This window comes from Macaca fascicularis, chromosome 14 (assembly GCF_037993035.2).
Source record: "Macaca fascicularis isolate 582-1 chromosome 14, T2T-MFA8v1.1".
In the NCBI taxonomy this organism is placed as follows: Eukaryota; Metazoa; Chordata; class Mammalia; order Primates; family Cercopithecidae; genus Macaca; species Macaca fascicularis.
Genome location: NC_088388.1, coordinates 102,927,800 through 102,952,662, shown reverse-complemented (window position 1 = coordinate 102,952,662; position 24,863 = coordinate 102,927,800). Strand labels below are relative to the sequence as shown.

At 39.5% G+C, this 24,863-nt stretch overlaps 1 protein-coding gene across 5 annotated transcripts in view; it reads left to right on the top strand.

Annotated features, from left to right (window-relative positions):
• Nucleotides 1–24,520, top strand: part of PDGFD (platelet derived growth factor D) — a 247,808-nt gene extending 223,288 nt beyond the window's left edge. For all 5 annotated transcript variants that reach the window (XM_074015137.1, XM_005579479.4, XM_005579478.4 and 2 more), the window contains 2 exons: nucleotides 4,496–4,710; nucleotides 21,891–24,520. In XM_074015137.1, the coding sequence (XP_073871238.1) occupies nucleotides 4,496–4,710; nucleotides 21,891–22,016 (341 nt within the window). In that variant the 3' untranslated portion in view covers nucleotides 22,017–24,520. The remainder of the gene's footprint in view (nucleotides 1–4,495; nucleotides 4,711–21,890) is intronic.
• Nucleotides 24,521–24,863: the final 343 nt, after the last annotated feature.

Sequence of the window (24,863 nt, the reverse complement as noted above, 5' to 3'; positions counted from 1 at the left end):
TGAGATCATGCCAGTGCACTCCAGCCAGGACTGGGCACTCTGTCTAAAAAAAAAAAAGAAAAGAAAAGAAAAAGATTACTGGCTATCTTCAAGGACATGCAGCAGTTTAATTGGATTCTCTGACAGACTGTGGATGATCAAGAGAAAAAAGCATGTGATACATCTATCAGAATAAAGATTGATGAACGGCCAGCACAGTGAAAGCCAACTGATAACTTAATGTTTAGAGACTGACTCAAGGAAACCATCCTCTTGTTGACCAAAACAAGCAGTAAATTATTGTGCATGTGGAGAACAAAGGTGCTATCCCATGTTCAAAGTGAGGAGATTATTTTGTTTCACAATGAATGTTTGTATTCACAAAAACAGACTTACCTTTACATACCTTGATTTTGACCAGTAAGGCACATTTTGGACTTGTGTCTGCCAGAACATGTAACTTATATAAAATAATAAATATATTTCACTTTAATAAGGAATAGAGTTTTAAATTTTTATCTTAAGCTGATCACCACTCATGTTGTGCTTGCCAAGTATGTGTAACATTGTACTGGTTTTATCTGTCCTACAGAAACTAGAATCTCTAGGATTCTGGCATTTGTTCCCACTGAGGACAAAGCATTGCTATCAATGCATTGAGCTCCTCGATAAGGCAAGAAAGGGTTCAAGGAGAAATGAGGACAAAATGAAGAGTGTGCTTTGGCCAAAGTCCACTCAGTCCAGATAAAAGAACGAAACGTATCACAATACTAAAGGCAAAAGTAGACTCTGAGTAGCTGCCTGGCTTATTAGTCAGAACTGAATAGATGGATGAGCATACACAGGAGCTCATGCTTGGGTATGTGTATTGATGACCTTGTGAAAATGACAGGTTTGTGCCTATGGATGCACCTAGGAAGCCAGGTCATTTGCACAGCAAGTGGTCCTCTGGTGGGAAGACTCCAGCATGGCTTGTGGAAGCTGCTCTCTGAACCCTCCTTCAAATCTTCACACTGGGCTCATATGTACAAAAGGCATGAAGAGGCCTGGATTCAAACTCTGGCTCTACCACTGACTCGTTGTATGGCTGTGGATACATTTTTTTTTTTCTTAACTTTTCAAAGGCTCAGTTTCCTCAACTGCAAAAGTAAGAGTAATGATTGTACGTAATTCATAGCATTTATGAATATTTCATGCACTCATGAACACAGCACTTAGTAGTCTAGATGGCCAGGATCCAAAAGAACAGGTTGACTCTCCTTCCTCTCACACCTAATATTAGAAACTATAAAAGGGTGTGCATTCACATCCCCATGCTAGAGCTCAGGTTCCAGAATTCTTATTACATCCCAAAGCACCGCTGTGATTAGACTGCCCCTAGAGGCAGGGGCTGCAGAAGGAAAAGTTCTCCCCTGTGCACTGTGCAGCACCCCACACTTGACCAGCATGTCCAGAGGAAGTCTTTGAGGACAGGGGAACCTTCTCAGCCTTTCCAGAAAACTGTCTGTATGAGGCCCAAAAAACTTAACTGATGTTAAAGAGCCTTGATAGAGCAAGACTCAAATTCAAAATGACAGAAAAAGAGAGATTATTCCATGACATAGACTGGGATGAAATAAAGGAAGTTAGATGAAATTAGTGGACCCTTGAATTGAATTTGGAACATCATTGCTGCTCTGAAATGTTCAGCTATGGAGACTGATGCAGGAATGGAAAAGACAGCCCCTACTCTGGGTTGACCCCGCTTGGCCTGTCTCCCTCCCAGAAGTCTCACTTCAGAATTCTCCTTCTAACCTAAGCACCAGAAACCTTAATTGCTGCTCAGCCTCTGTCTGGCTCCCTGCTCTGCTGCACTGGCTTATCAGTCTTTTTTGACTGGCAACTCAATGTCCCCTGCAGAAAGTCTGCGATCACACTTTGAAGTTATTTGCATCCAGTCAGAAAAACCTTTCAGTTCTAGTTCTAAATTGAGTGCCTCGGTGGTTTCAATTGCCTGATATGTAGGGCAGGTGGATTCTACAGCAGTCACACTGGGTCTCAGTTCTTAGTGACATTAGCGAATTGATGCATAAAACTGACAGAATTGTGAATCTCCTCATGGTGAGTAAGAAATGGAAGTAACCAATGCTAGTCAAAGAGTTATACAATGTGAGAAGTATGGTTTCAAATAGAATCAGGCTTACATGCCTTCTCCTGGTTTGTGGAAGGCACTTTGGAGTTTATTGGAATTCCCATAGGGAAGGCATGCTATATTTTGACTTGGGTGTCTTCTGAAGATAAGGATGTGGCCATTCACCACCCAACCCCGGTTCAACATCAGACAGGAAAGTCCAATACAGCCCTCATAACATTGGTCTTCTTCCTTCAACTTATGGCTTACTGACCATCCCTCTGTTCCGCTTAAAGTGACAGAGACTATGGAGCAAAAGGGAGAAGGCTTCGATTCCAGTTTTACCATTTACTGGTAACTCTTAGTAAATAATACTCACTTCGAATGGGTGGGGAACAACCAAATGTAGTCATATCTGTAAGGTGCCTAGCAGAAGCCTGAATTAAAGCAGAGACTCAGTGCTGCTGCTTGCATCCTGTCCCTCTCTGCCTTCTCACACATCACGATCCCTTCCTGCTAATTGTACCTCTTTAGTCCTCTGTATTAGACAAATATATTCCCATTATCACAAGCAGCAGATTTGGCCCTCTGCATCAGCTCTGTCCACAAGCCCAGGAATGCACAGGCCAGCATCAGCAAGGTGACACTTGTAATGGATGATTGCTGCACTTCTTAATCCATTTATATAATCCTTTCTGCTTTGCTTGCAGTTATTTTCAGGGCTTTAGCAGCAATAAAATGGTTCCTTTCCCAAGACAGAGTTCATTCAATTTAAATCTGGATTGATTATAGCTAAAGTTATGACATGTCTTTACAAAGGGAAAAAACAGCAATAAATTATGCACAATGATTATTTGGCATTTATTTAGTTCCCACAGTATCCTGGGCTCAGCATATAACAATTGGGGATAAATCCCTGCCCTTGAGAATCAAAGCACCGTTGTAGATACAAAAAGACAAATAGGGATGTGGTTAGTGGACTCATGGTCCACACTTATTCCTGCAGTTTTCCTTAGATGCATTCTACTGACACTGTCCTTGACTTTTGACCTCTACTCCCAAAGGCTTTTTTTTCTTCCTTCTCCTTAAGCTGTTTTGGTTTAAGCCTAAGACATTTCCCAGGGCTAGAGTTTAGAATGAACATGGTGATATCTGCCTAACATTCATAGGATTCCTCCTGTGGTGGCCTGGTGCACACAAGGGCGTGCATTGGGAAATGGTGGTGGGTCCTGTGCAGACAAAAGGACTTGCTTCTAACTGTGTTCTTATGGGAAGATACTCATGTATGTATGCACCAATAAGAGGATTTGGCTGCTAAATGGATGGATAATTGGATGGACTTTGAGAACACGAAATCAAATCTAATTTACGTGACACAATAATACAAATTGAATTCAAGTAAATATTTATGACTTCGATTTAAAAATATTGAGGTGCTTTTAGTTCACAGAAGTCCCACTAACCATATCCCTTGATAATCATTTATATAGAGTAATGTCCAAAAAAAAAAAAAAATGAAGAGGGAGAAAGACATAATATATTTTTAAATTTTGTCCATTTGACTTTAAAGGAAAAGAATGTGAGAGGGGGAGATTCAAATGAATCAAGATTAATAAGAATAGCTGGCATTGAGTGCCAGGCACGTTACATTCAATTCTTCAAATGATTACATGTTATAGATGAGGAAGCAGAAGTTCAGAGCCATTAAATAACTTTCCAGCTAAAAGGAAACATAGCCATGATGTGATTGAAGGCAGTTGTAACTTCACTGCAGCTCCCAAGCACTTAACCACTATGCTATACTGCCATCTAGGACCCAATGCACAAATATGCACCATATTCACGAAAAAAAAAAATCGTTTTCTCTAACATGTTGATTAACTTTGAAGTTAAAAATAAAACTAAAACCCTTTTCTTTATTACATTTACGTGTGAAATTTCACTGCCAGGTAAATATAATACAGTGGTTATCCGTAATGTGTCCTAGATATAATTCAAATTATATTTAAGTGATGGCTTAGAGTCAGGATTTATTTAGAATGAAGAAGCAATTTATTTTGTCTTTTTGAAGACAAAGGCAATTATTTTAATTTGCCAAATGTTTCATTTTCTTTCCTCTGAACTTTTTTTGCATAAAAAAGATGCAAGGAAATTTGAACCAAGACATGAATTTTAGCCAAGGTTTTTGTTTTGTTTTGTTGTTGTTATTTTCGAAGGGTAGATGGGATCTAGAGAGAAATTAGGTCTTTTACTTTAGGTTCCCAGTAATTGAGAGCCTGAGGATGGATTTAATCCCAGGGTTAAGGTTTTCCTCACAGAATCTTCCCACTCTATTCCCAAAAACACACGCTGAGCAATTGTGCTTACAGTTGTGTTTGCTTACACAATGTGTGTATTTGCTTCCAGTTGACCTGGATAGGCTCAACGATGATGCCAAGCGTTACAGTTGCACTCCCAGGAATTACTCGGTCAATATAAGAGAAGAGCTGAAGCTGGCCAATGTGGTCTTCTTTCCACGTTGCCTCCTCGTGCAGCGCTGTGGAGGAAATTGTGGCTGTGGAACTGTCAACTGGAGGTCCTGCACATGCAATTCAGGGAAAACCGTGAAAAAGTATCATGAGGTATGTCATTCTCAGATTTCTTTTTGCAACGCTTAATCTACAGGATTCAGGAAGACAGGGGCATTGCATACAGTTGTTCAGGTTGCTCACTGCACAAGGGCACCCAGCCAGGGTTTGATTAGGAGCAGAAATTCTACCCACACTAGGTTTGCCAAGCCAAGTGTCCTGATGACAGGTTAATCCCATCCTGACGAAGTCACTGTTTATTCTAATTTGAACAATACACTATGTAGATCAACAACAACCTCGTTAGAATATATAATCAAATATGTGATATAGTAACTTTAGAACTTACTTGACCTCCTTGCAGAAAGACAGAAAAGAAAAAGAAATATGATGTTATTCATTTACAGGATATGACTGCACTATCTAATAAGCAAACCCTTAATTCAATTATGTCAGTTAATAAATTTGGCACAATAAAGATAGCAAAATATAAATCGTCAAAGATCTTTTTATTTTTTAAATATGAAGTATGTTTCAACTGGAAATGCTCTGTTTATTCTAACTATTATTAAGTGCTACTCAGGGAATCAGCTCTTGGATTATGCAAAAATAAAAGTAAATATGAGAATATAGGAGGAACAAAAACCTAAAGAGCGCAATAACCTTAATAATAGTAATAATGGCATTTATTGCTTGACAAACACTATTGTAAGTAATCATTAGCTCATTGAGCACCCCATCAACAATATTGTAAAAATGTTACTATTTTTATTCTTTTTTTATAGGTGAGTAAACTGAGCCCTAGGAAGATCAGTAAGTTGGCCAGCATGGCCTGGTCAGTAAATCACAGAGCCAGGACTCCAGCTCCAATCCACTAGTTCCAGGGTCTATGTTTCTTCTTATCACTAGTAATATATAGCACTGTAGAGCATAAAATATAGGCCAGGTGCGGTGGCTCACGCCTGTAATCCTAGCACTTTGGGAGGCTGAAGTGGGCGGATCACCTGAGGTCAGGAGTTCAAGACCAGACTGGCCAACATGGCGAAACCCCGTTCTCTACTAAAAATACAAAAATTAGCCAGGCGCGGTGGCAGACACCTGTAATCCCAGCTGCTCAGGAGGCTGAGGCAGGAGAATCACTTGAACCCAGGAGGCGGAGGTTGCAGTGTGCTGAGGTTGTGCCATTGCACTCCAGTCTGGGTGAAAGAGAGAAACTCCACCTCAAAAAAAAATTTATAAATATATATATATATATATATATGGAGAGAGAGAGTAGACTGAAGAGGAGTTAGAGCTGTTCTATGACAGATGTGGCAGCTCTAATTACTTTATTATTGTGGGAACACATGCAACTCACTAAAGTTTAGACTCAGTTTTCACATATGTGAAATGGGACTGAGAAATTAATATATCAGACAAGCCCTTCCAGAGTTGCTCTTAGGGCCAAATAAAATAATGCATATGAAATATATTTTGCAAGATGTTAAACATCATGCAGAAATATGTTTTAAAATATAAGCTAAAATATGAAGCAAACATTATTGTTAGGAATTATTGTTTGACTTGCTCTCCATCAGTGTCCACAGCAATCCCATTACTGGGTATATACCCAAAGGATTATAAATCATTCTGCTATAAAGGCACATGCACACATATGTTTATTGTAGCAGTATTCACACTATTCACAATAGCAAAGAGTTGGAACCAACCCAAATGTCCATCATTGATACTGGATAAAGAAAATGTGGCACTTATACACCACGGAATACTTCGCAGCCATAAAAAAGGATGAGTTCATGTCCTTTGCAGAGATACAGATGAAGTTGGAAACCATCATTCTCAGCAAACTAACGCGGGAACAGAGAACCAAACACCACATATTCTCACTCATAAGTGACAGTTGAACATAGGGACACAGGGAAGGGAACATCACACACCGGGGGCTGTTGGTGAGTTGGGGGTTGGGGGAGAAATATCTAATGTAGGTGACAGGTTGAAGGGTGCAGCAAACCACCATGGCACGTGTATACCTATGTAACAAGCCTGCACGTTCTGCACATATATCCCACAACTTAAAGTATAATAATAATTTTTAAAAAGTGTCCACCACAACAAAGGAATGGGTAGTTCTCTCTAAACAAAACCTCCAGCTTTGTAAAACTGTTTTTTGGAGGTTTCTCTGGTATCGTTGTTGTTTTGGTTTTGACTTTTGTTCTGAAAACAATACAAAAGTCATAAGTTAGGCAGTAACTTCTGGATTAAACAAAAATTAGTATGTAATAATTGATATTTTCAACTCAGAAAATGTAGGAAATTGTGCCACCATGACCATACTTACTTCAGACAGGGAAACATTATTTTAGACCTACATGGAACATATTTTCTTAGTCATAAGAATTGCTTACTCCACCCCACTGTTTTCAAAGGAAAAAAAATGTTCTCATATCTAGAGAATGCTGTCATCTATGTTCATTGTGTTTTATTTTTGTATGAACTGATGAACTCTAGATTGGATGTTGTCCTTCACTTCTAAGAACCTGAATTTTATAACCTTTAGTCATACCCCGAGGATAAATGCAGAATGCAGTAATCAGGTTGTAGTCAAAATAATCTAGGAAGTGACAAGGTCTCTACCTAGTAGTAACTGTGAGGAAGAACATTTGAGGTCAGGACTTTGATGTATTTGTGGAGTGCTTTATTTTTATCTTGACTTTGCTCAGATAGAGGTTTTAGCTTGATTTTAAAAATTACTTATTGCGGGAACAGCAGAGTGAACCATAGACCCCCAAAGACCCTTGCCTCCTAGCCAGTTAGTTCTGAAGAACACTGAAGGCCTGGCTACCCTCCTCCTCTTAGTTCCTTTCTTGTCTCTCCACACAATGACCATTACTTGCAAATTTCTGTTCTCAGTTAATGTGTAGACGGGAAAACTCTTGATCTCTTTGCTCAGTAGCATGAGTGGGTTTGAAACGTTGGCATCCTTTGAAACTGTATCTAAAGCATCTCTTTAAGACATGTGTCCTGGTATTTTTACTTCTAGAACTCTGCAGAGCTCTATAAAATCGCTCTGCCAAGTGCTGGACAAAAGGAAAACTAAACATCCATCACCAGCTGGTAACTGCTTACCTGGAACAAACACTCCTGTCATATGCCCCTGAGACTCCTGAAATACCTTTGAGATGTGTCACAATTATCACTGCCAGGTGCCCTGTGGGAAACAGCAAAAGGCTTATTCCATTTCCAGAAGTGGGGGTTGCTTGAGCCTAGTCTCATTAGGGAAAAAATTCTAGTCCTTTATTCTGAGTTCTGTGTCTGTATTCTTACCTCTGAGAAATGAGAAACCAGTTTCCCCAGCTCATGGTTGCAACTGATGAGATGTGAAATGAGTTTCTGTGAAAGATGAGCACCCTTAAGGGGATAATGAGACCTGGTCACATAACAAGCTTGTGTGATTCTCCACAAATATTTCAGTGCTCAACCTTAAGGAATTTAAATCTGGGAAACTGGAAAGCTCCTAATGAAGCTAATAGCATTGCTTTTTTCACAGGTCATATTAGTTCTCCTGTAGGGTTTTGAGCAGTTTTCACTGTGCAGTAAAATGTGACTATCTTTATTATTTCTTTCTCTCAAAAGTTTATAGGTACGCTGTTGAAGTATTTTTCCTCTTTCTTTATAATCATTCAATGCTTCTTGGAATATAGTGTAGGAAAAATGCCTTTTCTTCTACCCTTCCTAGGTTCATGGCTGAGGCCACTATAACGAAAGACAGAATAACAAAGGAAAAGCGTACTCATTTATAGAATATGTTTTACATGACACAGAGGCCTTGGTAAGGAAATAAAGACCCAAAAAAGCAGTTCAACCTGATAATTTTTTACAGTAAGTTTGATAAAGTGTGGATAGTTGTGGAGAAATATGATAGGGCAGAGTATGATCTAATGGTAATAAACTGGGGAAAATTAGCAAGGCCTGTTTGTTCAGATTCTTCTTTGTTCTACCTTTGTCTTTGGAGATAAGGATTCTTAGGCCAGGAGCGGTGGTGGCTCATGCCTGTAATCTCAGCACTTTGAGAGGCCAAGGTGGGATGATCCCTTGAGGCTACGAGTTCAAGATTAACTAGGCCAACATAGCGAGACCCCCATCTCTACAAAAAATAAATAAATAAAGGAGTTATTTTTAAGTAGCCAAGTGTGGAGGATGTGCCTGTGGTCTGAGCTACTTGGGAGGCTGAGGTAGAAGAATTGCTTGAGCTCAGGAATTCAAGGTTGCAGCAAGTCATGATCACGCAGCTGTACTCTAGCCTCTGTGACAGAGTGAGACCACATCTCAAACAAAAAGGCGGGGGGAATTCTTCTTTATTCTGGGTATAACAGGGGCACCTCTCACATGAGGGTCTTATGACTTGCTACATGGGAAGGTCAGAAAATCCTAGGTTTTATGACCTCCTTCAGGATGGAGGGTGAGGGGAAGGTCAGAGTGATCTTTGTGCTCTTCTTGTTTTCTCAAATTCCTTCAGCTTAAAACATTTGGGAGTACAGTGTCCTGAACCCCATCATAGGATATAAAGGATACTTTGGGTCACGATTTATGTTAAATGGAGGATTCCAGAAAGACATATTGTGTAGACAATTAGAAGAAACTATTATTTCAGTTCTCTTCTCTTGATAGTGTATAATGAAGGAACAGGATATTCCCTAAAAATATAGTGACCTATTAAATGAATACTCACTGTTTTTCATGATTTGGTGCCCTGGCTGTATCCATTTAGTCAACAGCCAAAAACATAGGAAGCATCAGAGAGATAAAGATAGATGTTAATTTTCTCTGTTCTTCCTCTCATAATTTTGTCAGGATTCTTGACATAAGCACCTGCACTATCTAACAGAACTTTAAGCAGTGATAGGAATAACCTGTATTTGCATTGTTCCATATGGTAGTCACTAGCAACATGTGGCTATTAGGCACTTGAAATGTGTGTGGCACAAATAGAAACTAAATGTTTAATTTCATTTAGTTTTAACTAATTGAAATTTACATCACCATGCAAGGCCATGACTACCTTATTGAATGGCACAAGCCTAGACCCATCTCTGATTCTGGCACATTTATAGCATCCAGAATCATTTACATATCTGAACAAAATGAAAAAAAAATGACTTTTTCTTATTTTAAGGTAGAATTTTGTATTAAACATTTGCATTTTATCACAGTTTAAGAGTTAGGAGATGTATCAATAAATAGGTAAAGATTATCCTCAACGATGGTTAGATTTAGATTTTTTTTTACCTTTCAGTGGGTTTATGGGGGTTATTAGTGCATTTTCAACTTAAGATATTTTAACCTCCAGTGGGTTTATCAGGATATAGCCCCATCATAAGTCAAGGAGCATCTGCATTTATACATGAAACATGAGGTTAGAGTAATACACCGTTGACCTTCAGATTTGAGGTAAAAGAATAGTACTTTGTTTTTACATGTTTGAAACATTTGTTATTGAAAAAAAGATTACCTAAATTTTCAAATTGAGACCAAAGAAACAGAAAATAAATTTTGTGCAAGGAGTTTCATTCTCTAGCAATAGGGAGGGAATTTTTTGGGTCATGATTATACCCAACCATAACAAAAGTCAAGAAAATATCTTTTCTATTTTTTTTTTGGAAACCACATAGCTAGAACTTGTGGAGTCTCTCTGCCTCTTGTCCTTTCTCCGCCTTTGAGTGAGGCCTCATGATCTGTGGTGTCTTCCTACCAAGAGAGGGCAATAGAGCAGAAAAATTGCAGGACTAGAAAAGATGTGGATTCCGGTTCCAGCTTTGCCATATGGAGGGGCAACTGAGGACCAGCCACTTAAAACTTCCAGGGCCTCAGGTTTCCTCACTTAATCCCCATAATAACCTACAATTTTGAGTTCCCAGGCAAACCTGAAATTACATCATATTCATTATTTGTTGTTACACTTTATCCTGCCCCCGAAATCTTATCTTACTGAAATTGTGTAAGGAATAAAAACAAATTGGTGGTTGAAATGCTAGGTAAATGCAAAAAGAATAAAGATATGATCTGGAACAGTAAATGTTTATAGACTGCTTATAAAAAAGTTAATTCACTCATCTTGACAATGGCAATGATAACACCTGTGCTTCTTACCACCTGGGGATACTGGGTGAAGGAAGGCATCTGAAGACTATAAAGTACAAGACAGCTGTGGGTGGAATTAAATGAGAGCCTGGTCTGGCTTTCTCAGTTCTGATTACATTTCTTCCTTGATGACTCACTTACAAGTTAGTGAACTCCTTGTTTAAGTATTACAAACTGTGCATACCCTCTCCCTTCTCAATCTAGCTTCACATCAGGCCTTCCTCCCAAAGCGACAAACTTGCCACATGGGGCAAGGTACTCCCCAAGCAGACAAGGCCCATCTGTGTCATGAATGATACCCAATGCTAATGCCATTCTCTGAAATTCAGTGCCCAGCCAGGCTTTCCATTATGTTTTCTGCAATGGGTAGCCTGAACATGTAGTCATTAATCCTCTAACGTGCTGTCAAAATCATGTAACTATTTAGTTCTGTAAAGTTAAAACTGCAACTGAGTACACCTCATAGTAACCCTAGAGTCTCACAGAAAGTGTCTATTTGAAGTAAGTATGCACAGATGCCATGATTGCATTTTCAAAATTCATGAGCATGTTATAAACCCCACTATAACCCAGCTTCTTGTCACCTTCAAGGTTAACTTCTTAGTATAACAGTGTTGAGCTGTTTGTCATTTATGTCTTTTTAACTGAGTACTATGTCTTGGGACTTGATATCCATCCTTCTGTTACAGTGCCAGCCACTGCTGTGATTATTGCCTGCAGGTTGAGTAATTACTCAGGGAGAAAATAATATGTTATCCCTTCTCAAGATATTTTTGCTTGTAGTCACTTAGATTTCAGAATAATTCACTAGCATCCCTTAAAAATATTGACTCTGTGTACATTTTTTATAAAGGCTATAAGCATGAAGAGGTCAAAAGAGAAGCTTTTTTTTTTTTTCCTTAAGAAACTGTGTGTGCTGAATACAGCCTGCTTTAGAAGTTAGGAAGAGCCCAGGTGCAGTGGCTCATGCCTGTAATCCCAGCATTTTGGGAGACCGAGGCAGGTGGATCACCTGAGGTCAGGGGTTCGAGACCAGCCTGGTCAACATGGCGAAACCCCATCTCTACTAAAAATACGAAAATTAGCCAGGCATGGTGGCACATGCCTGTAATCCCAGCTACTTGGGAGGCTGAGGCAGGAGAATCACTTGAACCTGGGAGGTGGAGATTGCAGTGAGCCGGGGTCACACCATTGCACTCTAGCCTGGGCAAGAAGAGTGAAACTCCATCTCAAAAAAAAAAAAAAAGGAAGAATCTTAAACTCTTAATGATTTGGGTTTATATAATGCATTTGTCCTGAAATATGTACTTGTGTTCCTGTGTCAGCCATTAATTTGAGAACTGTTACAAGGCCTTAACAGCCTTTTTTTATATTCCCAATATAAAGAACCTGACTCAGGAGATAGCTTTTCTGCCGGGTATTATTTTATTAGTGTAAATAACTTTATGGTGAAGATTTATTCAGAGGCTTATTGGCAACAAGGTGAGTAACTGTAGTTCAGTATCTTCTGTGATGAGGTAATTTGCAAAACTGAGCATCTTTGATTTTGTACGGTGGTATGAAACCCACCAATTGGCTCAGTCACACTCCATTTAGTAGACGTCAAGTTTCCCTGGCTTTGTGTGTTTTCCAGGGTGGAGAGGAGTCAAGATCCCCATTTGCACCCATAGGTGTTAAGAAACAGCTGGTTGCCCCCCAGTGGATTTGTTATTTCCGGTTGTGTGCTTGCAGCTGTGAATCATAGCTCAGAAAATAAGGAAGTGCTATGTGAGGGTACCTATTAACAAGGTACCTATTCAGCGCCTATAATTAATTCAGTGCTCCTTCCCTTTAAAGGTGACCAGATAACCTACAACCAGCCAGTTTGCTTTCTCAGATAAAGGCTTTTCATTTTTCTACATGCCCTCAAATCAGCCTTGCTTTCTTCCTCCTTTCAGTGCTGTGTACCTCAACCTAAGACTATTACATGATCTGAAAGCTTTGAACATCAGTGCTGTGATCATCCAGTAAGGCAGTCCAATTTCCACTTTGTTCAAATAGTGCTTTCCTGTCTTGTCTGGGAAAAAGTGTCTGCCAATTCATTCTTCTCTTCTTATCAGCAAAACACATATATACCGTGCTCATGTTGCTTAATATAAAACACAGAGAAAATCCCTGAACAATCAGAAGACCATTTAGAAAAACTGCCCAGGCTCTTGCTGTCATCCCAAAGCACCCCCTTTTGTTTGCCATCAAATGAGAAAGCAAGTCGACAGAGCTGTGATTTTACAGGGGCCAGTCATCACAAATTATTAGGCATTGATAACAGTCTTTGAACAAGGAATATTTATCATATGCTCAGCTTCTTAGGAATAATTTCCCTCTCTTGCATCCCCTAGTTCTCAAATCTCTTTTACAGGCCAGATAGTCTTGGAAAATAGCAGCTAATTCATGTTGGAGAAATTCTTGGCAAAGCTATGGGAATCCAAACCCCAACCACTTCCAAGGCACCTATTGTAAGTGCAATAGAATTGCAAGAGAAGATGATAATAGAATCAACTCTCAAAACTGGCCAACTCTCAAAACTGGCCAACTCTCAAAACTGGCCTTTGGACTAGCTTTACCAATATCAAAATTTCTGACCCTTTGTCTCCCTAAACAACTTTCTTAGGGTATTCCTTCCTCCACTCCCTGCCAACTTTGTACTCACAAGTCTTTTGAAGTTTTGCTGCAAACAGATCTCCATCTTCCATTCTGCATCAGCAGAGTGCCCTAACTTGATTGAACATTAAACGATTGCAGTGATTTATTCTCTGCCTCACTGCACCATCTGTGGAACAGCATGGCAAAATTTCTTTCTTTTAGATGAAATTCCTATCATTTAGATGAAAGGAATGTGCAGACCGTGATGCATGAGTGCAGGGGACTCTAGGCATCTAACCTTCACCTAGGACAAAAGTTCAAACAAAGCATCACAGGTCTCCCTGCCCATTCACATGGGGAGCCAGACATACCCTTGAGACACAAAAGGAAAGTGAAGGCATGTTAGAGAGGCCTCAAGTCAGAATATGCTAGGAGCCTAAATGTCCTGATCCCAGGTCCTGGTCCCAGGTCCAAGTCGGGGAAAGACCCTGGACAAGGTACTTATCCTCTGTTAGAATCTCAGTATAAAGTGGGCATAATGATACCTTTTCCACTATGTGAAAGACTTGTCTGAGGGTAAAAACAAAAAAAATAGTGCCTGTGCAAATTATCAAAAACTGTAAAATGCTACAGAATCGTTTGATGGTGCCATGACCAAGTTTAGAATCTAAAAGGAAAATAGGACAAAATCAAAAATAAAGGCTAACAGGAATCTAAGAACATAAAGTAAATAATATATTAATCTGAATATGTAGTATATTAGAAAACAAGTATGGAATTTTACCAAGTATATGTCTATATAATAGCTAATGTTTCACTAAATGAAGGCCACGGAAGGAAAGAAAGGTTGGCTTCTATTTAAAGTACTAATTTAAGAAATTGTGTTTAAACTAAGAAATTTAAAAATTAATAATATACTTACTGATGTATGAAATGCTGTATTGATACACAGTTATTAATATTCAATGATTTTAGTGGAACCTGATTTGTTTTAAATTGTAAAGGATATTATGTTAACAAATATTTAAAAACGTAAAACACATTTTACTTATTTATGACCACTAATGACCTTCATCAGGGCAACATGTGTTTTTTTTTGTTTGTTTTTTTAATACTTTAAGTTCTGGGATACATGTGCAGAACGTGCAGGTTTGTTACATAGGTAAACACATACCATGGTGGTTTGCTACACCCATCAACCAGTCGTCTACATTAGGTATTTCTCCTAATACTATCCCTTCCCTAGTCCCGCACCCCTCAACAGGCCCTGGTGTGTGATGTTCCCCTCCCTGTGGCCATGTGTTCTCATTGTTCAACTCCCACTTACAAGTGAGAACATGTGGTGTTTGGTTTTCTGTTCCTGTGTCAGTTTGCTGGGAATGATAATTTCCAGCTTTATCCATGTCTCTGCAAAGGACATAATGGCTGCATAGTATTTCATGGTGTATAAGTGTCACATTTTCTTTATCCAGTCTGTCATTGATGGGCATTTGGGTTGGTTCCAAGTCTTTGCTATTGTGAACAGTGCATGTGTCTTTATAGCAGAATGATTTATATTCCTTTGGGTATATACCCAGTAATGGGATTGCTGGGTCAAATGGTATTTCTGGTTCTAGATCCTTGAGGAATCACCAAACTGTCTTCCACAATGGTTGAACTAATTTACACTCCCACCAGCAGAGGAAAGGCGTTCCTATTTTCCACATCGTCTCCAGCATCTGTTGTTTCCTGACCTTTTAGTGATCACCATTCTAACTAGCATGAGATGATATGTCACTGTGGTTTTGCTTTGCATTTCTCTAACGACCAATGATGATGAGGTTTTTTTCATGTGTTTCTTGGCTGCATAAATGTCTTCTTTTGAGAAGTGTCTGCTCATATCCTTTGCCCACATTTTGATGGGGTGGTTTATTTTTTTCCTGTAAATTTGTTTAAGTTCTTTGTAGATTCTGGATATTAGCCCTTGGCCAGAAGGACAGATTGCAAAAATTTTCTCCCATTCTGCAAGTTACCTGTTCACTCTGATGATAGTTTCTTTTGCTGTGCAGGGGCTCTTTAATCAGGTCCCATTTGTCTATTTTGACTTTTGTTGCCATTGCTTTTGGTGTTTTAGTCATGAAGTCTTTGCCTATGCCTATGTCCTGAATTGTATTGCCTAGGTTTTTTTTCTGGGTTTTTATGGTTTTAGGTCTTACATTTAAGTCTTTAATTCATCTTGAGTTAACTTTTGTATAAGGTGTAAGGAAGGGATACAGTTTCAGCTTTCTGCATATGGCTAGCCAGTTTTCCCAACACCAGTTATTAATTAGGGAATCCTTTTTCCATTGCTTGTTTTTGTCAGGTTTGTCAAAGATCAGATGGATGTAGGTGTGTGGTGTTATTTCTGAGGCCTCTGTTCTGTTCCATTGGTCTATATATCTGTTTTGGTACCAGTACCATGCAGTTTTTATTACTGTAGCCTTATAGTATGCTTTTAAGTCAGGTAGCATGATGCCTCCAGCTTTGTTCTTTTTGTTTAGGATTGTCTTGGCTATGCGGGCTCTTTTTGGTTCCATATGAAATTTAAAGTAGTTTTTTTCCAATTCTTTGAAGAAAGTCAATGGCAGCTTGATGAGGGTAATGCTGAATCTACAAATTACTTTGGGCAGTATGGCCATTTTCATGATTCTTACTATCCATGAGCATGGAATGTTTTTTCATTTGTTTGTGTCCTCTCTTACTTCCTTGAGCAGTGGTTTGTAGTTCTCCTTGAAGAGTTCCTGCACATCCCTTGTAAGTTTTATTCCCAGGTATTTTATTCACTTTGTAGCAGTCATGAATGAGAGTTCACTCATGATTTGGCTCTGTTTGTCTATTATTGGTGTATAGGAATGCTTGTGATTTTTTGCACTTTGATTTTGTATCCTGAGACTTTGCTGAAGTTGCTTATCAGCTTAATAAGTTTTTGGGTTGAGACAATGGGGTTTTCTAATATACAATCACGTCATCTGCAAACAGAGACAATTTGACTTCCTCTCTTCCTATTTGAATACCCTTTATTTCTTTCTCTTGCCTGATTGCCCTGGCCAGAACTTCCAATACTATGTTAAATAGGAGTGGGGAAAGAGGGCATCCTTGTCTTGTGCCAGTTTTCAAAGGGAATGCTTCCAGTTTTTGCCCATTCAGTATGATATTGGTTGTGGGTTTGTCAGAAATAGCTCTTATTATTTTGAGATATGTTCCATTGATACCTAGTTTATGGAGAGTTTTTAGCATGAAGGGCTGTTGAATTTTGACAAAGGCCTTTCTGCATCTATTGAGATAATCATGTGGTTTTTGTCATTGGTTCTATTTATGTGACAAATTACATTTATTGATCCCCGTATTTTGAACCAGCCTTGCATCTCAGGGATGAAGCCAACTTGATCATGGTAGATAAATTTTTTGATATGCTGCTGGATTTTGTTTGCCAGTATTTTATTGAGGATTTTCACATCGATGTTCATCAGGGATATTGGCCTGAAATTTCCTTTTTTTTTGTTGTGTCTCTGCCAGGTTTTGGTATCAGGATGATGCTGGCCTCATAAAATGAGTTAGGGAGGATTCCCTCTTTTTCTATTGTCTGGAATAGTTTCCAAAGGAATGGTACCAGCTCCTCTTTGTACCTCTGGTAGAATTCGGCTGTGAATCTGTCTGGTCCTGGACTTTTTTGGTTGGTAGGCTGTCAATTACTGCCTCAATTTTAGAACTTGTTTTTGGTCTATTCAGGGATTCAACTTCTTCCTGGTTTAGTCTTGAGAGGTTGTTATGTGTGTTAGGAGCCAAAAAGGCCAAAGGGATCGTGACCAACTAAGCATTCCACTGGAGGCTGCTTGATCAAACAGCAAACTGTTTATCATGAATACAGAATGTGGGCAAACTTACTTCTGTGCCTGTCCTAGGAGGTTTACTGAGGGCCATCACTCCCTGGCGCTGGCTCCTTGAGGTTATCTGCTGGGACATCTAGAGCCTATTGTTTGTGGAATGCAGTCTTGCAAACCTACTCTGGACCTAGCAGCTGACCTCTTCTTCCACTCCACCTTCTCGCTATCTCTTTTGCCTAATAAATACAGAGGGCTGTGTAAAGCTCAGGGCCCTTGTCCACTAGAGGCAAGGTGCCCCCTGACCCCTACTTCCAAACATATTCTTTTGTATTTGTCTTTTATTCCTGCATTTGCCCCCTTTTGTTCAGTCCCCCAAGGTCCATACAGTTGACATATATGTCCAGGAATTTATCCATTTCTTCTAGATTTTCTAGTTTATTTGCATAGAGATGTTTATAGTATTCTCTGATGATGGTTTGTATTACTGTGGAATCAGTGGTGATATCCCCTTTATCATGTTATATTGCATCTATTTGATTCTTCTCTCTTTTCTTATTAGTCTGGCTAGCAGTATATATATTTTGTTGATCTTTTCAAAAAACCAGCTCCTGGATTCATTGATTTCTTTAAAAGGTTTTTTGTGTCTCTATCTCCTTCAGTTCTGCTCTGATCTTAGTAATTTCTTGTCTTCTGCTAGCTTTTGAATTTGTTTGCTCTTGCTTCTCTAGTTCTTTTAATTGCAATGTTAGGGTGTTGATTTTAGGTATTTCCTGCTTTCTCTTGTGGGTATCTAGTGCTATAAATTTCCCTCTACATGCTGCTTTAAATATGCCCCAGATATTGTGGTACGTTGTATCTTTGTTCTCGTTGGTTTCAAAGAACATCTTTATTTTTGCCTTCATTTTGTTATTTACCCAGTAGTCATTCAGGAGCAGGTTGTTCAGTTTCCATTAGTTTACGGTTTTGAGTGAATTTCTTAATTCTGAATTCTAGATTGATTGCACTGTAGTCTGAGATACTGTTTGTTATGATTTCCATTCTCTTGCATTTGCTGAGGAGTGTTTTACTTACAATTATGTGGTCAATTTTAAAGGAAGTGTGATGTGGTACTGAGAAGAATATATATTCTGTTGAGTTGGGGTGGAAAGTTCTGTAGATATCTATTAGGTCCACTTGGTCCAGAGATGAGTTCAGCTCCTGGATATCCTTGCTAATTTTCTGTCTCATTGATCTGCCTAATATTGACAGTGGGGTGTTAAAATGTCTGTTTATTATTTAGACTCTCACTATTATGGTGTGGGAGTCTAAGTCTCTTTGTAGGTCTCTAAGAACTTGCTTTATGAACCTGGGTACTCCTGTATTGGGTGCATGTATATTTAGGATAGTTAGCTCTTCATGTTGCATTGATCCCTTTACAATTATGTAATGGCCTTCTTTGTCTCTTTTGATCTTTTTTGGTTTAAAGTCGTTTTATCAGAGACTAGGATTGCAACCCCAGCTTTTTTTGTTGTTTGTTTTCCATTTACTTGGTAAATCTTCCTCCATCCCTTTATTTTGAGCCTACGTATGTCTTTGCATGTGAGATGGGTCTTCTGAATATAGCACACTGATGGGTCTTGAGTCTTTATCCAATTTGCCAGTCTCTGTCTTTTAATTGGGGAATTTAGCCCATTTACATTTAAGGTTAATGTTGTGTGTGAATTTGATCCTGCCATTATGACGCTAGCTGGTTATTTTGCCCATTACGTGATACAGTTTCTTCATAGCATCAATGGTCTTTATAATTTGGGATGTTTTTGCAGTGGATGGTACCAGTTGTTCCTTTCCATGTTTAGTGCTTCCTTCATGAGCTCTTGTAAGGCAGGCCTGGTGGTGACAAAATCTGTCAGCATTTGCTTCTCTGTAAAGGATTTTATTTCTCCTTTGCTTATGAAGCTTAGTTTGGCTGGATATGAAATTCTGGGTTGAAAATTCTTTTCTTTAAGAATGTGGAATATTGGCCCCCACTCTCTTCTGGCTTGTTGGGTTTCTGCCAAGAGATCTGCTGTTAGTCTGATGAGCTTCCCTTTGTGGGTAACCTGACCTTTCTCTCTGGCTGCCCTTAACATTTTTTCCTTCATTTCAACCTTGGTGAATCTGACAATTATGTGTCTTGGGGTTGCTCTTCTTGAGGAGTATCTTTGTGGTGTTCTCTGTATTTCCTGAATTTGAATGTTGGCCTGCCTTGCTAGATTGGGGAAATTCTCCTGGATGATATCCTGAAGAGTGTTTTCCAACTTGGTTCCATTCTCCCCGTCACTTTGAGGTACACCAATGAAATGTAGATTTGGTCTTTTCACATAGTCCCATATTTCTTGGAGGCTTTGTTCGTTTCTTTTCACTCTTTTTTCTGTAATCTTGTCTTCTTGCTTTATTTCTTTAATTTGATCTTTAATCACTGATAGCCTTTCTTCTGCTTGATCAATTTGGCTATTGAAGCTTGTGTATGCTTCACGAAGTTCTTGTCCTGCATTTTTCAGCTCCATCAGGCCATTTGTGTTCTTCTCTACACTGATTATTCTAGTTAGCAATTCATCTAACCTTTTTTCAAGATTCTTAGCGTCTTGTGTTGGGTTAGAACATGCTCCTTTAGCTCGGAGGAGTTTGTTATTACCCACCTTCTGAAGGCTACTGCTGTCAATTCCTCAAATTCATTCTCAACCTGGTTTTGTTCCCTTGCTGACAAGGAGTTTTGATCCTTTGGTTGAGAAGAGGCATTCTGGTTTTTGGAATTTTCAGCGTTTCTGCACTGGTTTCTCCCCATCTTTGTGGGTTTATTTACCCTTGGTCTTTGATGTTGTTGACCTTCAGATGGGGTCTCTGAGTGGATGTCCTTTTTGTTGATGTTGATACTATTCCTTTCTGTTTGATAACTTTCCTTCTAACAGGCCCCTCTGAAGCAGGTCTGCTGGAGTTTGCTGGAGCTCCACTCTAGACCCTGTTTACCCAGGTATCACCAGCAGAGGCTGCTGAAGAGCAAAGATTGCTGCCTATTCCTTCCTCTGGAAGCTCTGTCCCAGAGGGGCACCCACCAGATGCCAGCCACAGCTCTCCTGTATGAAGTGTCTATTGGCCCCTACTGGGAGGTGTCTCCCAGTCAGGATAAACAGGGGTCAGGGACCCACTAGAGGAAGCAGCCTGTCCCTTATCAGAGCTCGAATGCTGTGCTGGGAGATCTGCTGCGCTGGGAGATCTGCTGCTCTCTTCAGAGCCACCAGGCAGGAACATTTAAGTCTGCTGAAGCTGTGCCCACAGCCACCCCTTCCCCCAGGTTCTCTGTCCCAGGGAGATGGGAGTTTTATCTATAAGTCCCTGACTGGGGCTGCTGCCTTTCAGAAATGACCTGCCTAGAGAGGAGGAATCTAGAGAGGCAGTTTGGCCACAGGGCCTTGCTGGGCTGTGGTGGGCTCCGCCCCATTCAAATTTCCCAGCAGCTTTGTTTACACAAAGCCTTGAGGGTAAAACCGCCTACTCAAGTCCCAGCAATGGCGGACGCCCCTCCCCCCACAAAGCTTGGAGTATCCCAGATCACTCTTAGACTGCTGTGCTGGCAGGAGAATTTCAAGCCAGTGAATCTTAGCTACCTGGGCTCCATGGGGGTAGGACCCACCGAGCCAGACCACTTGGATCCCTGGCTTCAGCCCCTTTCCAGGGGAGTGAATGGTTCTGTCTTCCTGGCATTCCAGGCACCACCAGGGTATGAAAAATAAACTGCTGCAGATAGCTCGGTGTCTGCCCAAACAGCTGCCCAGTTTTGTGCTTGAAACCCAGGGCCCCGGTGGCATAGGCACTGGAAGAAATCTCCTGGTTTGCCAGTTGCAAAGGCCATGGGAAAAGTGCAGTATCTGGACTAGAGTGCACCATTCCTCCTGGTACAGTCTCTCATGGCTTCCCTTGGCGGGGGGAGGGAGATCCCCCAACCCCTTGCCCTTCCCAGGTGAGACGACACCCCACCCTGCTTCAGCTCACCTTCCATGGGCTGTACCCAATGTCTAACCAGCCCAATGAGATGAACAGGGTACCTCAGAAAAGCAGAAATTATCCGCCTTCTGCACTGATCTCGCTGGGAATTGTAGACCAGAGCTGTTTCCTATTTGACCATCTTGCCAGCAACTCCAGGGCAACATGTTTTACTTCAACCAAAGATTTAGATACACCAGCATATTGTATTCATGATTTTATTCATTTTCCTCTCCATGCTAATAATATGCTCAAGAATTGAATTCATCTATAACACATGCCTTGGTCAGAAGGATCTTTATGATAATATTTGGAACCACACTTGGCCCAAAGCAGGCCCTTAGAAAGCTATTAATAAATACCAGCTAAGACACATGAAATCATCTGGGTACTTCAGATAGGTAATGCTAGGCATTACTCTGGGATCAATTGATTCCTCCACTTCAGGGAGTCAATTATTTGTAAAAATGTGTACATTCTAATAGCAATGGGTGCATTCTAATAGCAAGCCCATAGCTTCTGTTGGGTTCTCAAAGGGCTAAGAACTAGTTGTCAAAAAGGTAATAAGTAAGTGGCATCTGACTGAGTTGAACTCCAAAGGCTTTCTAACAGGAGATGTGCTTCTTGTCCTAGGTATTACAGTTTGAGCCTGGCCACATCAAGAGGAAGGGCAGAGCTAAGGCCATGGCTCTGGTTGACATCCAGTTGGATCACCATGAACGATGCGATTGTATCTGCAGCTCAAGGCCACCTCGATAAGAGAATGTGCACATCCTTACATTAAGCCTGAAAGAACCTTTAGTTTAAGGAGGGTGAGATAAGAGACCCTTTTCCTACCAGCAACCAAACTTACTACTAGCCTGCAATGTAATGAACACAAGTGGTTGCTGAGTCTCAGCCTTGCTTTGTTAATGCCATGGCAAGTAGAAAGGTATATCATCAACTTCTATACCTAAGAATATAGGATTGCATTTAATAATAGTGTTTGAAGTTATATATACACACACACACAGAGAAACATATTCATGTCTATGTGTATATAGATCAAATGGTTTTTTCAGTATATATAACCAGGTACACCAGAGCTTACATATGTTTGAGTTAGACTCTTAAAATCCTTTGCCAAAATAAGGGATGGTCAAATATATGAAACATGTCTTTAGAAAATTTAGGAGATAAATTTATTTTTAAATTTTGAAACACAAAACAATTTTGAATCTTGCTCTCTTAAAGAAGGCATCTTGTACATTAAAAATCAAAAGATGAGGCTTTTTTACATACACATCTTAGTTGATTATTAAAAAAGGAAATATATGGTTTCCAGAGAAAAGGTATTTCCAATACCTAAGCATTTTTTCCATGAGAAGCACTGCATGCCTACCTATGTGGACTATAATAACCTGTCTCCAAAACCATGCCATAATAATATAAGTGCTTTAGAAATTAAATCATTGTGTTTTTTATGCATTTTGCTGAGGCATGCTTATTCATTTAACACCTATCTCAAAAACTTACTTAGAAGGTTTCTTATTATAATCCCACAAGAGACAATGTATAAGCTATAACAGAATTTTGAATTGTTTTTCTTTGCAAAACCCCTCCACAAAAGCAAACCCTTTCAAGAATGGCATGGGGATTCTGTATGAACCTTTCCAGATGGTGTTCATTGAAAGATGCGGGTAGTTTGAGAACTTAAAAAGTGAACATTGAAACATCGACATAACTGGAAACTAGGTGGAATATTTGATAGGATCCATATCTAATAATGGATTCGAACTCTCCAAACTATGCCAATTAATTTAATGTATCTTGCTTTTTTGTTCCTGTCTTTTTGAAATAGAGACATGGATTTATAATGGCATTTTATATTTGGCAGGCCAACATAGATTATTTATAACCTGAAAGCTTTTGTGTATCAATAAAAAAAAATCACATTTTATTAATGTAAATTTCTGATCATATACTTGCTCACCGTTCTGATTTCCTGTTTCTGAACCAAGTAAAATCAGTCTTAGGGGCTCTGGTTCTTAATCTGTGGAGTTTGCTTTAAGAAGCCAATTGTCAATTGGCCCTGCTCTCCTACTGTTTAATAGAAAACTGTTTTACATTGGTTAATGGCATTTAGAGTGATTTTTTTCTCTCTGCTTCCTTCGTGTCTGTTTTAAAGGAGACTAACTCCAGGAGTAGGAAATGATTCATCATCATTCTCCAAAGCAAGAGGCTTAAGAGAGAAACACCGAAATTCAGATAGCTCAGGGACTGCTAACAGAGAACTACATTTTTCTTATTGCCTTGAAAGTTAAAAGGAAAGCAGATTTCTTCAGTGAGTTGTGGTCCTACTAACTACCACCAGTTTGGGTGACAGGGCTGGTGAAGTCCTAGTGTCAGATGAGTGACCTAAATATACTTAGATTTCTAAGTATGGTGCTCTCAGGTCCAAGTTCAACTATTCTTAAGCAGTGTAATTCTTCCCAGTTATTTGAGATGACAGATCTCTGCTTATTGAAGATGTACCTTCTAAAACTTTCCTAAAAGTGTCTGATGTTTTCACTTGAGGAGGGAGTGGTAAAATTAAATACTCTATTGTTCAATTCTCCAAAATCCCAGAACACAATCAGAAATAGCTCAGGCAGACAGTAATAATTAAGAACGCTCTTCCTCTTCATAACTGCTTTGTAAGTTTCCTGTGAAAACATCAGCTCCCTGTACCAAAGTCAAAATGAACGTGACGTCACTCTAACCTGAACAGCTCACATTGTAGCTGTAAATATAAAAAATTAGAGTGTTCTACCCGATTTTCAATAAACCTTCCAGGCTGCAATAACCAGCAAGGTTTATCAGTTAAAGTCCTATCTGCACTTTTTATTTATTAGCTGAAATGTAAGCAGGCATATTCACTCACTTTTCTTTGACTTTCCTGAGAGTTTTATTAAAACTTCTCCCTTGGTTACCTGTTATCTACTGCACTTCTAACCTGTAGCCAATAAATCTATTTGATAGCCATCAAAGGAATAAAAAGCTCGCCGTACAAATTACATTTCAAAACAAACCCTAATAAATCCACATTTCCACATGGCTCATTCACCTGGAATAATGCCTTTTATTCAATATGTTCTTATAGGGCAAAACACTTTCATAAGTAGAGTTTTTTATGGTTTTTGTCATATCGGTAACATGCAGCTTTTTCCTCTCATAGCATTTTCTATAGCAAATGTAATATGCCTCTTATCTTCATGAAAAATAAATAATGCTTTTGAACAAAACTACTCCATTATTTAGTACTCAATTGCAGTTTTAAAAGGTGTACACTGCTAAAAAAAAAAAAAAAAAAAAAAAGAAAAGAAAACTTCCGGTCAGGCGTGTTGGCTCATGTCTGTAATCCTAGCACTTTGGGAGGCCGAGGCGGGTGGATCACAAGGAGATCGAGACCATCCTGGCCAACATGGCGAAACCCTGTCTCTACTAAAAATACAAAAATTAGCCAGTTGCAGTGGCGTGTGCCTGTAGTCCCAGTTATTCAGGAGATTGAGGCAGGAGAATCACTTGAACCAGGGAGGCAGAGGTTGCAGTGAGCCGAAATCACATCACTGCACTCCAGCCCGGGCT